Source organism: Diuraphis noxia, unplaced genomic scaffold, assembly GCF_037042655.1.
Source record: "Diuraphis noxia isolate RWA-SAM2 unplaced genomic scaffold, SU_Dnox_SAM2 contig0005, whole genome shotgun sequence".
In the NCBI taxonomy this organism is placed as follows: Eukaryota; Metazoa; Arthropoda; class Insecta; order Hemiptera; family Aphididae; genus Diuraphis; species Diuraphis noxia.
In genome coordinates this window covers 43,704,441-43,716,894 of record NW_028301715.1, presented here as the reverse complement: position 1 = coordinate 43,716,894, position 12,454 = coordinate 43,704,441, and the positions used below count along the sequence as shown (strand labels likewise).

The window sequence follows — 12,454 nt, the reverse complement described above, 5'->3', positions numbered from 1 at the left end:
TACCATCACCGTCCCACCACCAAAGAACCATGTTATCAGGACAACACCGGAATACACCGGAATTATCAACAACCGATAACGCACACCAACATCCACACGTGAATATATCAAACGCGACGAACTACGGAACGAGTTGTCCCGCGGCATGCGAACCGCCAGCCGCGGCACACCAACACGCCGACCGATCGTTACGGTTTGATAACGTGTCGAGTCAGCACTATACCACCACCACCACTACCGCAACCAAAACCGGCATACAAACAAGCCGGCCAAGTCCGGACACAACGCCCGCTCCACCAACCGCGTACACGGGACGGTACGGCTGGAAAACCGCCACCGTCTAACCCGTGAGGGTACTGCGGAGGGCCGCACTGGAACAGTGACTGCCCCGGGCACACACCGATTTTGGTAAACGGAAATTGAGTCGGCGGACATTTGTCCGCGCCGCCGCCTCATACACACACACACACACACACAACCACGCCACCACCAATAACGTTCGGCATTACGGACGGGGATATAACTGTCAAACGCTCATCGACAAGCTCGGCGTCATCAGATATATCACCCGCCCACACACACACATTTCATTAAGTAGTAGGTCATCACCACCAAACACAAACACACAGACCACTACTATGAAATTCACACGTGCACCGTTGGAACATACAAGTAGCACAGAGGCAACCGAAACGGACGCTCTGATAATGGCGGTGCAAACCGCTCACCAGAGCACCGGAAACGCGGTTCAGAACCAGTTGCCCCGCTACAGTACATAACCAACGACGAGTAACGAAAAACGAACATGCCCCGACAATATTCCGACCCCCGCGGTCGAGCTCGAATTTAGGTCAGGCTTCGTAACAGCGCTACTCGATTCACAAGCACAAAAGTCATATGTAAGCCCGAACATTGCACACACATTTGGCACATTTCGGTAGTACACGCGGGAAAAATAGGCGTAATCACAAAGCGCTAATTTTTTCCGCCACCTCACCTAATGACACCCGTTCACAGACCCCCAACCTACACCACCCCACCACCAATCACACTCACCTCACCGGTGACAAGTGTGTTCAACAACAACCGGCTCATGGGGCAGCCGCAGGTGTAGGGACAAAGGCAACAGATACACGGGTGCTCACCCACATGGGTGACAGGTAAACACACACACCGTGCCATCCTGGCATTAGGTCAGATCAATCTGCGAGCGTAGAGCATCGGATAGGCACAGTGGCAACCGATAGGGACAGTATGGTTATGGCGGTTAACACCGAATACCGAACAGTCTCTGTCGCGGTTCAGAACCAGTTGTCCCGCATTACCGATGGCAATACAACTAATAACGGCATGCGAACACGCCCGGACAAAATTCCTACCCTTGCGGTCGAACGCGAATTTCCATCAGGCTTCGTAACAGCCCTATTATATTCACAACCGCAGAAACGTACATAAATCCGACAGTAGCCCGTAAATACGGCAAATCACCCTCTCCCCCCCAAGGACCACCAAACAACGTCCGAATGGCGGACGGTCACACTGCGACAACCAGTGAAACCACCGCGTTCGAAGACATACCACCAGCTACCAGCTCCTAAGGACAGTAGCGCGGAGGAGGCAACCTACATCACCACGGCGGCACGAGTACAGTGGATGAAGACGGCGCAGCTTCAACGGGATCCGGTACTGTGGGCCGCTTACACACAAAACGCGACCAGCAACCATGACGCGACCGAACAAGCCACAACTCCACCGGTACCGGCTGGAACACCGCCGTCGCTGGCGGATTGGGGGGGGAGTATGACGCGGGCCCGCGTAATAGCCGTTTGAATTCAAACCGCGCAATTACTTCTCTTTTCAACCGCCAATCGACGACGGACGACACCGACACGCGATAAGCGCGCCTGGAACGGTCGATCCGCCGAGACTCCGAACCGGTCGACAGTAGAGGGAGTTCTATGACCGACACTGAACGACACACGCTCCTCACCACCCCGCTATATTGATTTTTGTGTTGATCATTTTCTGGCGGTTGTATTTTCAACCACCACAATAAAAAAATCATTATACCGCGAACTGTTTGTGTTTTTCTTTTCACCACCTCCTACACTAGTGACACCACTGACTCACGCGGTATCCGTCCAGGACCGCCACAGCCTAAATCACCTATAGTGAGGTCGTTGTTCGTTGACGCTGTCAGCAGTGCACCAATTGGCGAGTATTACCGATTATTTTGTTTGATATGTATTTTAATTTTAATTTTTTTTATAGTTGATGAGGTCCAGACCCCATAATCCGCCTACGTCTGGTATGGGGCAATATTTTAATTTTTTTTTTTTTTTAATTTCTCTTTATTGATTAACTGACTTTTTAATTAATTTTTTTTTTTGTAGTCAATCCTCTACCTCCAAGTCCCAAGACGCCCACGTCCGGTATGGAGCAACTGTTAAGGAAAGTCAGTGTTGTTTCACCCGTTAGAATAAAGTTAAGTGCCGAAGAGGAGGCCATGTTGAGGCGGCTGATCATGAATCAAGACCCTATATTGCACAGCCGCGACGGACTCGGAAAGTTACTGAAAACACCGACTTTCAATCGCGTACCTAGGGTCCGTGCCGTCAATAAGGACCAAAGTGCGCGATCTTAAGAAGCGATTTGAGAAGAATGGTGGCTTTTAGTTTTTTTTTTTTTTTGTAGCCGTTCGGCTTGTGGATCAAGCCAATATGGGATACCACGTAAAAAAAAACTTTAGACGTTGGATCGTCAGTGGATTAGGCCTATTGGGGAAACCACTTTAAAAAAAAACGCGCCGCAGCTGGTACCTCTCAGGTAGTGTGGAAATTCAGCAAAAAAAAAAAAAAAAAACTTTGGTACTGATAACAATGAGACCATTTATTCGTGTCGACGTGTCGTACTTGTAAATTTATTCAATCACCTCCTTGAAGTTGACATTTTTGAATGCTCCTTCAATGACGTGAGTTTTTTTTTTAATTTCGTATTTATTTATACCAGTTTGTTTGTCGTGTTTATCGGTTTTGTAGGCCGCTCACGCATGGCTTGATCTTCTGTCAAAACTGATTGGTATAGAAGCAGGCATGGGGGCATCCGCGGGTTCCGGATCCTCTTTTTTATTGAAAATGCTTGTAAGGGAGTACGGCAAGAACTCAGATATCATGATAGGTAAATTGTCCATCGCTGGAACAGTGCAACATTCGGACGTGGTTGCTGCATTGGTTAACGGTAGTGCATATATAAACTATCAATATTTGATATTTATTCCTCCGAAGACCGGATTGTGCAGACGTTGTGTCCGCTTTAAGGTTTTATGTGAGGAAAATTGTTGAAGTCATTCCATTGTCATTAGTGACATCCAATTCGCACCGGGCCATGTACTATTTTTTTTTTTTTGCTTATTGGTATTCATTAAAAATTAATATTAATTTCTTGATTTTTAGATGCGATTGGACCTTTGTTGGTGACGTAAACCGTAGGTTTCTGCACAAGATAAATGCAGCTGCTGAGATGTGTGAAGCTGATGTACAGCATTTCCTCAGCCGTTAAATATTATGTTGTTTTTTTTTATTGTCTATGAAGGCAAGTGGAATAGTCCTACCGGGGATACCACTTTAAAAAAAGCGGGTAAGTGGATATCGCTTTGCTGTACACAGTGCCGTAACTAGCTTTATGTGCGCCCTTGGCAACCAATGTTATAAATTAATAATGAATTTTTAGTATTTATATAAAATAAAAATTGCGCCCTTATCGCGATCATTTTAAACTGCGCCCTTGACCACCGCCCACCTTGCCAATGCCTAGTTACGGCACTGGCTGTACATTAGGTGGTGGGGTGGACCTCTGACTAGCGTAGGTTAGATTTGAATTCAATGATAGGTATCATTGTATACGAAAAACGATTCTGAACGGAAATGATTTGCCAGTCTAGGATATATTATATTTAAATGATGTCATATATTCTATTTTGAAACAAATATTTTAATTTTCAATTTAATTTTGAACTACAAAATAATTTGCAATTATTCATGGTTTTGACGAATTTTTGTCAATATTTGAAATTCAAATGCTAATAAAAATTTAATTTGAATTTCCGGTGGACATTTTTTTTGTGATAAAGATTGACAAATTTGTAAGGAATCTTGTACTAAATTTTCAAATCTTCGTTAAGCTATTTCGTAAAAATTTAAAATTCAAACACATTTGAAATTTTTCCTATAATGATGCTTCGAGTTTTCTCTATAGATACTTGAAGGAAAACTTATGAACAACTTAGTGTTGTATTTTTAATCCTTAGTTATAAACACAAAAAATTTTATGATTTTTCAACTTCAAAATTACTTGCAAATATTCGCGTTGTCGACAGATTTCGTAAAAATTTGAACTATAAACGCTTATAATAATAATCTAATAACTTTTATATTTATATTATTTGGTAATTTCATTACAACAGAGAGTATACGACCTTAATCAGTAGGTATATGGAGTTTATTAGAAATAACCAGAAAGTATATGGTGTATACCGTCATATACCCTCCACTACAGCACTGACGCAAGTGTCACAAGTGCACGTGCACTACCTTCAAAGATACAAGAAAAATTTAAAACATTAATCATAGTAATACAATTATGTACCTGTAGTATTATTAAGATTTTATAGAAATATAGAAATTCAGAATACAAAAATATTATATTTGTATTTATTATTTCAAAGGCCAAACTGCCACACCTGAACGGTATCGCCAGTATCGGTATACAAAATTTAAATGCGTACATACATAAAATAATTTTAAAAATATGAACAAAAATAAAAATTTAAACAAAATAAAAGTTAAGTAACTAACATTTGTAAACAATTATTTCATGCAATTTTTAATATATACATATATAAAATTGGTTATATTTTTTGGAAGTAAACTATTTCATTAAAAACTCACCAGCTACCACTGACATTAAACTTCTTAACATTTTACCCAAAGTTGGAAGTTTGAGTATTCAAGTGTTAACATTTTTTAGTATTGTTAACCCAATGTAAATTTATATCAATATTTTTAAAATTAATACCAATTATTTTTAACAAAAAAATGTGCTATAGCAAATGAAGTTTTATGATCAACCTAGCTGATGATCAAGGTGTCCTGGAATCTGTATCCTGGTTAATATGTTATAGATGTATTTTTCATTATTTAAAAAATATTAAGATGTATCTAAATAATTTTTTTCAAATTATTTTACATTTATCTGTGATAGATAAAAAAAGAAATTTCTCTAGTCAATCTTTTATATTAGTAATTATAAAGAAATTATAGTGAAGTAAATTGATTATAGTTCGTATATTTCTTAATAGATACATGCTTATTAATTACTACTAGGGCTCTGCAGATGTTGATGGTGTTGACACATTTAAAACTACTGTAATATTCTATCAAAATATATGCTAAAAACTATTGTAATTCATAAAACATAAATATTTTATAAATTTACATATAATACACGTTTTTACCGACAGGAAAATTAAAGTTTTCCTTTCGTCACCGCAAACAAAATTATATTATTGTTATATATGTTAGGTATCGAATAAAGTACCTTGGTCCTGAACAAACACGATAATAAACATTTATTTTATATTTTATTTCAAAGCGTGGTAGTTTGTAGTTACCTCATATAAAACTGATATAGGTATACTAATTGTGGAATTGATTGCATAGTACACTAATTAAATTTTTTTTTCTTGAAATGTATTGAAATATGTATTTTTATTTTTAAAATCCCAAAATATGCAATAAAAAAATATACAACCATTAAGCATGCAAAAATATGCAAAATAAAAATAGTATTATTTGAGTCAGTAAAACATGAATTAAATTTCTACCGGGTTAGCATTAAATTGGATAAATAAAAAACAATATGCAATTTCATAAACATATATAGCCCTCATAATTATTACTAAATTATATAGATACAGTAGAATATTGTTTGCCTATATATCTATGTGTAATAGGACCAAGAGGATGACAAATAATTAAATTAAATGAATAAAAGGAAAGACAATTTTGTACTTACAAATAATTATTAATTTTAATATAATATGTAGAAATGTATTATACATGTAGAAATAGGGATTAACTACATAGTATGAAATACAGCTTAGAAACATCCAACCAAAATACTAACGATGTTTATAGATATACTTGTATACTCTTTTTTGAATAACGAATTTTTATAAATAACATTCTGTACTTCCTTAGTATTGAGTAATTATATTTATAAATTATTGGAAACAAATTTAAATATTTTTAATTTTGGCGGCTAGTGATAATTCATATTATAGAAAAACGAGTGCAATATTTATATTCCATGATATTGATAAGAACCGTTTATTATCTTAGATGATTTAATTTTTTTACAATTCAATTTACGTTCCATAGACCATGATAGTCCATACAGAATTCTGGAGTGACAAGTCAACTACAAAGCGTATTGCCTGTTGGCCTCCTGGCTCCTGCAGTCCTGCCCTCATTGACCAATGACTATTGTTTAGGAGTCTGCCGTTGATAAAAAATTGTCTTTAGTTTTTATTACGACGTTGTTATTTTGTTGTTGATGTTGTTATTGTCGTTCAGAGTTCGAACATCTTCGCAAACTTAAAAACTGTGAACAAATAATCTCACTACGTTGAGCGATTATTGGACAATTCTACTTCGCGACTGTACTGTGAGTACGTTTCCATCTCGAGGTGGTGTATTTAATCCGTTCTGAGTAATGAAAGATCGGCAAACCACACCAGGAGATGGTATTAGATCTCTAAAAACTTCCAGAGTGTTTCGTATAATCAACTTTGAGCTTTACTCAAAACCGGTAATATAATATGTCTTTCTATAACATACCTAATTTATCATCATTTTTTAGAAAATATTTTATATTCAACAATAGGTCAATTTTTTATGGTTTGGCAAAACGTCATTACGTATAATTTTCTTGTGTTGAATAAGAAAATTGCACCTATTAATTAATATTTGTTATACCCATCATTCAGTTTTTTTTTTTTTTTATATGAAATTTTATTCAACATATCCAATGATTTTTAATGTCAACATAAGCCCTGTTATAATATGTATTAATAATCATCATTCTGATATTTCTAAAATTTGGGCATTAAAATTCTTCAATATCACGCTAAGAAAAATCTAAAAATATATGGATAATTAAGAGTTATTAGACATTGTTTTTATTCACCTACAACTGTTTAATATGTCTAAAAGATTAATAAGACGAGCCGAAGAGGTAGTCATACCTTTAAAATCTTTAGAGGTTTACTCAAATATTTCCCTTTATACCTACTATCTCTAGTTGTATGAAATATTTGATGTATATAAGAAATAGGTAGTGTGATAAAGTGTAATTTTAAAACTGAATGTACAAACATATGTCACAACTAAGTTAAATATTTTGTAACTTTTTTCAGAATAAAGTGATCATGGCATTAGGACTTGTTTCAATATCATTCACATTTGGATATCTAGTATACATGAGACACCAATATGAAAAAATGGGATATTATCCAGCTGTTGCTGAAGATGGCCGCCATGAAGTATATAAACAAAGACAATCCAAATGGGATTGAAATTGTATTGTTTTAGTATTACAACACTTATTAGACCTACTTCATCCACACAACAATATTCTACTTAAAAATGGAATCTTCCCTAGCCGTTGAGGCTGATATTGACAAATTAATTGCCAAATATAATAAATATGGACCAAAATGGCAATTCCAATTACACAGATTCATTTCAACATTAGAGCGGTACAAACGAGAAATTGAAAGTCAAAGTTCTGAAATAGATAGGTGTGGACTCTCTTCAACAATCTTACAAATGAAGCTTGCCATAAAGGACATTTCAAATGAACATAGAAGATGGCATAGCGATGTTTCAAGAGTAGGCAAAACTATTGACAAAAACTTTATTGCTGACTATACAGAAGCCAGTAATAAAAAAGCATTTAAAACTGACCATGAAAAAGAAATACTAAACAAAATAATTTGTATGCATTTGTACAGGGATTCAAAATGGGAAGTTGCTGAAGAATTTTTAAAAGAAGCTGGTATCACAGTTGATGATAAACAGAAACAACGTTATTTAAATTTAAATCATATTGTTGATAGTTTGAGACGAAAAGATCCTATGCCAGCCTTTGAATGGGTATATCAAAACAAGGTTCAGCTGGATGCTAAAAAGTCAGATCTAGAATTTAAATTGCACCAAATTGTGTTTTTAGATATTCTTAATCGTGGTGATCAATATGAAGCAGTTGTTTATGCTCGCACAAACTTTAGTCGTTTTATTGACAAACAAAAGGAAATCCAATCCACAATGGGTATGTTATTATATCCACCAAATGTTGCACAAATGCGTACTGAAGTTATTGACCTATTTATAAAAGATTCATGTCTTAGTGATGACGATATGTTAAGTGTGTGTGTAAATGTGGGTTGCTCAGCTTTACCAGCTTTATTAGATATCAAACAAGCAATTTGTCGAGATGTTGGAGGAGTTTGGAACGAAAATGACGAATTGCCTATCAAAATTGACACTGGTTTTGCGTATCATTCAGTATTCGCTTGTCCAATATTAAGGACTAGAAGTGGGACGTCTAACCCACCTATGATGTTAGTATGTGGCCATGTAATATCCAAAGATGCGCTCAATAAATTGGAACGTTCTGGTAGATTAAAGTGTCCATATTGTCCTAAAGAACAACTTCCATCAGAAGCTAGAACTATAAATTTCTAAATTGCTAAATAATGTGTTAAATGTTCTCATCGTGTACAATGTAAAATGTAAATAGTTAATTGTATTGTATTAAAAAGAATGTATGTCTATTAATATACATTTGTTATAACTTATAATGTATGTACATTTTATAATAATAACATCTATGTCATATATTGTATTGTATCAAATTGGAGGTTAAATAACTTTATTTATAAGAAATCAATTTGGCAAATCATCATGTTAACTATTAGTAATTTCAATGGCGACTATTCAAAGCTTATATATCTAGTTTTCTTATTTAAAATTAATGCTGGCATTTTTCCAAGTATATAAGTCCACAATCTAAAAAAATAAATTTTAATTTATATGTTTCTTAATTTGTAGTTAAAAAATTTGATAAAAATGTATTTTGTAAACGGTGGTAATATTTTAATTAAACATTATTTATGTTTAAACAATGGTATATTTATATTTTTAGTCAAATTATGAGGTACAATTTTAGAAGTTTATTAGACATGTTAAAGTGTGTAAACTTACTTTTACAAATATATTTTAAATACTTATAATTTGTGTGTATATTACTTATTTAATTTGTTGAATTAATTTAAATGGTAAAACTTTCAAATTGAGTAAAGCAATAATAAAATTATAAGTGATATAATAATATGTATTTTTTTTGGTTTTTATCACGTTTTACTACCATGATTTTAAAATGTATTTAAATTTGAAAATTTAGAGATGTCAATTTTTATTTTCCAGTTAGGTATAAATATTATTTGGAAAAAAAAGAAATATTGTTTTTTTCGCATGATTATTTTTAACACTTCTGTTCACATTTACATCCATTCAAACTTTTTAAATATTTAATTAAAAATAAATTTAATAAACGAATAATTCACATCATATAACAATGTATACAAATTCACAAGTATTAAAATTATTAAAATTTGTATCAATTGAACTTTCAATTCAGATGGACTATAACGGTAGTGTCAGTTACAGCCATGATAAAGGATACCTTCAGTGGTTACAGCAGTAGCTAGTGAAATAGGTAGATGCTGGACCATACCGGCTGGCATACATATTATAATACAGTGGTATTTTATATGTTTTCCTAATTGTATCATTAATTGCTTTAGCGACATAACTAATATTTATGGAATTCAGTCCATTAACATTTACCCATTCAAAATTGATCATATAAACGTGATGAAAATGTCTCAAGTATTCCTCTTGATTATCTAAGATTAAACACTTAGATTTGTATGCATTATGCAATTAATTAAATTATAATTTATCAGGCATTTTAGATAAGTTTGATTTAAATCTTCTAGGTATTTGATAATATCATGATCACTTACAACTGTTTCAAGTATCATTCGTCGACAGAAAGTTTTAAACTTTTACCGTATAGTTGTGTTTTTATAGTGTTAACCGTTAGCCGTTAACTAAACTTAAAACTACTCATCTCACTAATTCAGCGTCATCACACAACGCCTCGGCAATGTTTAAATTTTAAAATATAAATAATAAAAAATAAATACCTATATTAAGTAACTATAAATAGATTTTTAATAAACGACGTTAATTAACGTTTAATTAACATTTAAATGTTATCAGTGTGAGTTATGAGGCGAGTGGAGTGGAACAGGCCACAGGTATGTTGGCCACCGTAAAATGTTATATACAATTGTCACAATTTATTTTATTAATCAACAATCTTTATTCTTTAGACTATGATTACACGACTACACCCAAGAGGTGGATTGAGGCACCGCTAATCAATATTTCAAATGCTTTTATTACCTAATGAATTACTTGTCCGAAAATTGATAATAGTAGATTGAAGCACTCCAAATAATATTCTACTTCGGAAATTCGTGTACTAATACAAACTGAAAACATATATCGTGTCGTTTAATATTGAAAAAAAAGCGGGCAGGTCGTGGATGTCGCTCTGCTGTACAGTAGGTTACAAGTGGGTTGCTGTAATGGATGGAATTAAATTTGAATCCAATGATACTAGCACTAGGTATATCATTGTATACGAAAAACGATTCTGAGCGAAGACGGTTTATCTATCTAGGATATATTATAGATTATGAAAAATTTTCAAATCTTAGATTTAAAATAAAAATTTTTATGAATTTCTAGCATAAAATAATTTGAACATTGCCGTAATTTTTACGTATTTAGTCAAAATTCAAACTTTGAATATGCTTGTAAAAAAAAATTGTGACTACGCATTTCTTTTATTTTTCAATTGCTATTGTAATAATATGATAGGAGCCATGTATTAAATTTTCAAATCTTAGATATAAAAGGAGCATTTTTTATGAATTTCTAGGATAAAATAATTTATGAATTTTGTTAAAAATAAATTAAAATTGTTAAAAATAATATCATGCGTAAAATACAATATTTCTTTTTTTTCCAAATAATATTTATACCTAACTGGAAAATAAAAATTGACATCTCTAAATTTTCAAATTTAGATACAATTTAAAATCATGGCAGTAAAACATGATAAAAACCAAAAAAATTACATATTCTTATATCACTTATAATTTTCTTATTGCTTTACTCAATTTGAAAGTTTTACCATTTAAATTAACTCAACAAATTAAATAAGTAATTCACATTTTACCCACATTAATGTTAATTACTTATTAAATATTTTATTACCCATATTCAATAATCAAATGGCTATAAAGGGTAGGTACAAAAACTTACGAAATACAAATTTTGAGTCAAAAGTCAAGAACAAGACGTGCTACACTAACAATAAAAATATCTTATACAACTATACAAGTTAATATCTTACACGTCGATAAGAAGAATATAATCAATTTAATTGCCGATACCCATAAAATATATAATGCCGCCCTTACAAAACCTGATTATCAATCTATATAATACGACTATATACCTATTTATCGGGGAATATGGTGTTACATTATATTCTGTGTTTCTACCTTCTCAATTATATTTAATGATTCAATGTTATCTAATAATTAAGATTAGTATTTGGTAGATAGGTACTTACTAATAACGTCAATTTTTAAATTTTTACTGCCTAATTTCTTATTTTCTTAATCAATCATTAAAAATTAATAATCTAGGTTCCTATACATCGTTCCAAAATTGGAATTATTTGAAAGCTTATACAGATATTATTGCTACTTGCAATTCGACTTTCCCATAGATTTATAGATGTAAAAGGTATGCATGTTTACTGCATAATCAGGTAGGAGCTGATAGAACCCGTAATATTCTAAGTAGAAATTAGAAAAATAGTTTTGTTTTTTAAATAAACAAAATTATTTCATAGTTTGAAGAGTTTAACTTTTTAAGTTGAGAATAACATAATATTCCCATTATAAAACTTAGATAACCCCGAGTATTAAAATTACAAGTTTCGAAATGCATTCTAATAATATTTTATACTAATTAAGAATTTAGTATGCTAATTTTGGTAACTGATTCGAAGAATAAACATAATATATAATATCTACTATAATACCTGTGTAATAATGTGTCAATATTAAACCGTATATTGTTTATATACAATAATGCCTGTTTATATTAATTATTAATGCCCAATAGTATTTGTGTTATTGTTTGTATACAGATTAAATAATAAAACTAAATATATTATAAATTTATAA

The 12,454-nt window shown here is 32.9% G+C and overlaps 1 protein-coding gene, 1 long non-coding RNA gene and 1 pseudogene across 3 annotated transcripts; all 3 read left to right on the top strand.

The window, feature by feature from the left end:
- Positions 1-2,171: 2,171 nt before the first annotated feature.
- On the top strand, positions 2,172-3,771 carry LOC149055389 (uncharacterized). 2 transcript variants are annotated; one of them, XR_016192023.1, is made up of 3 exons: positions 2,172-2,308; positions 2,394-3,386; positions 3,453-3,771. It is a non-coding gene; the product is annotated as an uncharacterized LOC149055389 (long non-coding RNA). The 2 variants fall into 2 exon arrangements; XR_016192024.1 differs by lacking the exon at positions 3,453-3,771 and having other exon boundaries at positions 2,394-3,430.
- Positions 3,772-6,467: 2,696 nt separating this feature from the next.
- On the top strand, positions 6,468-7,680 carry LOC149055388 (small integral membrane protein 8). Its single transcript, XM_089229118.1, has 2 exons — positions 6,468-6,867; positions 7,475-7,680. Exons 1-2 carry the CDS (start codon positions 6,772-6,774, stop codon positions 7,631-7,633), a joined length of 255 nt encoding a protein of 84 aa, XP_089085244.1. The 5' UTR covers positions 6,468-6,771; the 3' UTR covers positions 7,634-7,680.
- A 23-nt stretch (positions 7,681-7,703) lies between these two features.
- LOC107164415 (E3 ubiquitin-protein ligase RMND5A pseudogene) lies at positions 7,704-9,080 on the top strand (annotated as a pseudogene).
- Positions 9,081-12,454: the final 3,374 nt, after the last annotated feature.

What these genes read in the sequence shown, in the direction of transcription:
- LOC149055388 (XM_089229118.1), top strand. Translation starts at nt 6,772, where the DNA reads ATGAAAGATCGGCAAACCACACCAGGAGATGGTATTAGATCTCTAAAA. An exon ending in TTGAGCTTTACTCAAAACCG is followed by an intron (nt 6,868 to 7,474) that starts GTAATATAATAT and finishes AACTTTTTTCAG; the next exon opens with AATAAAGTGATCATGGCATT.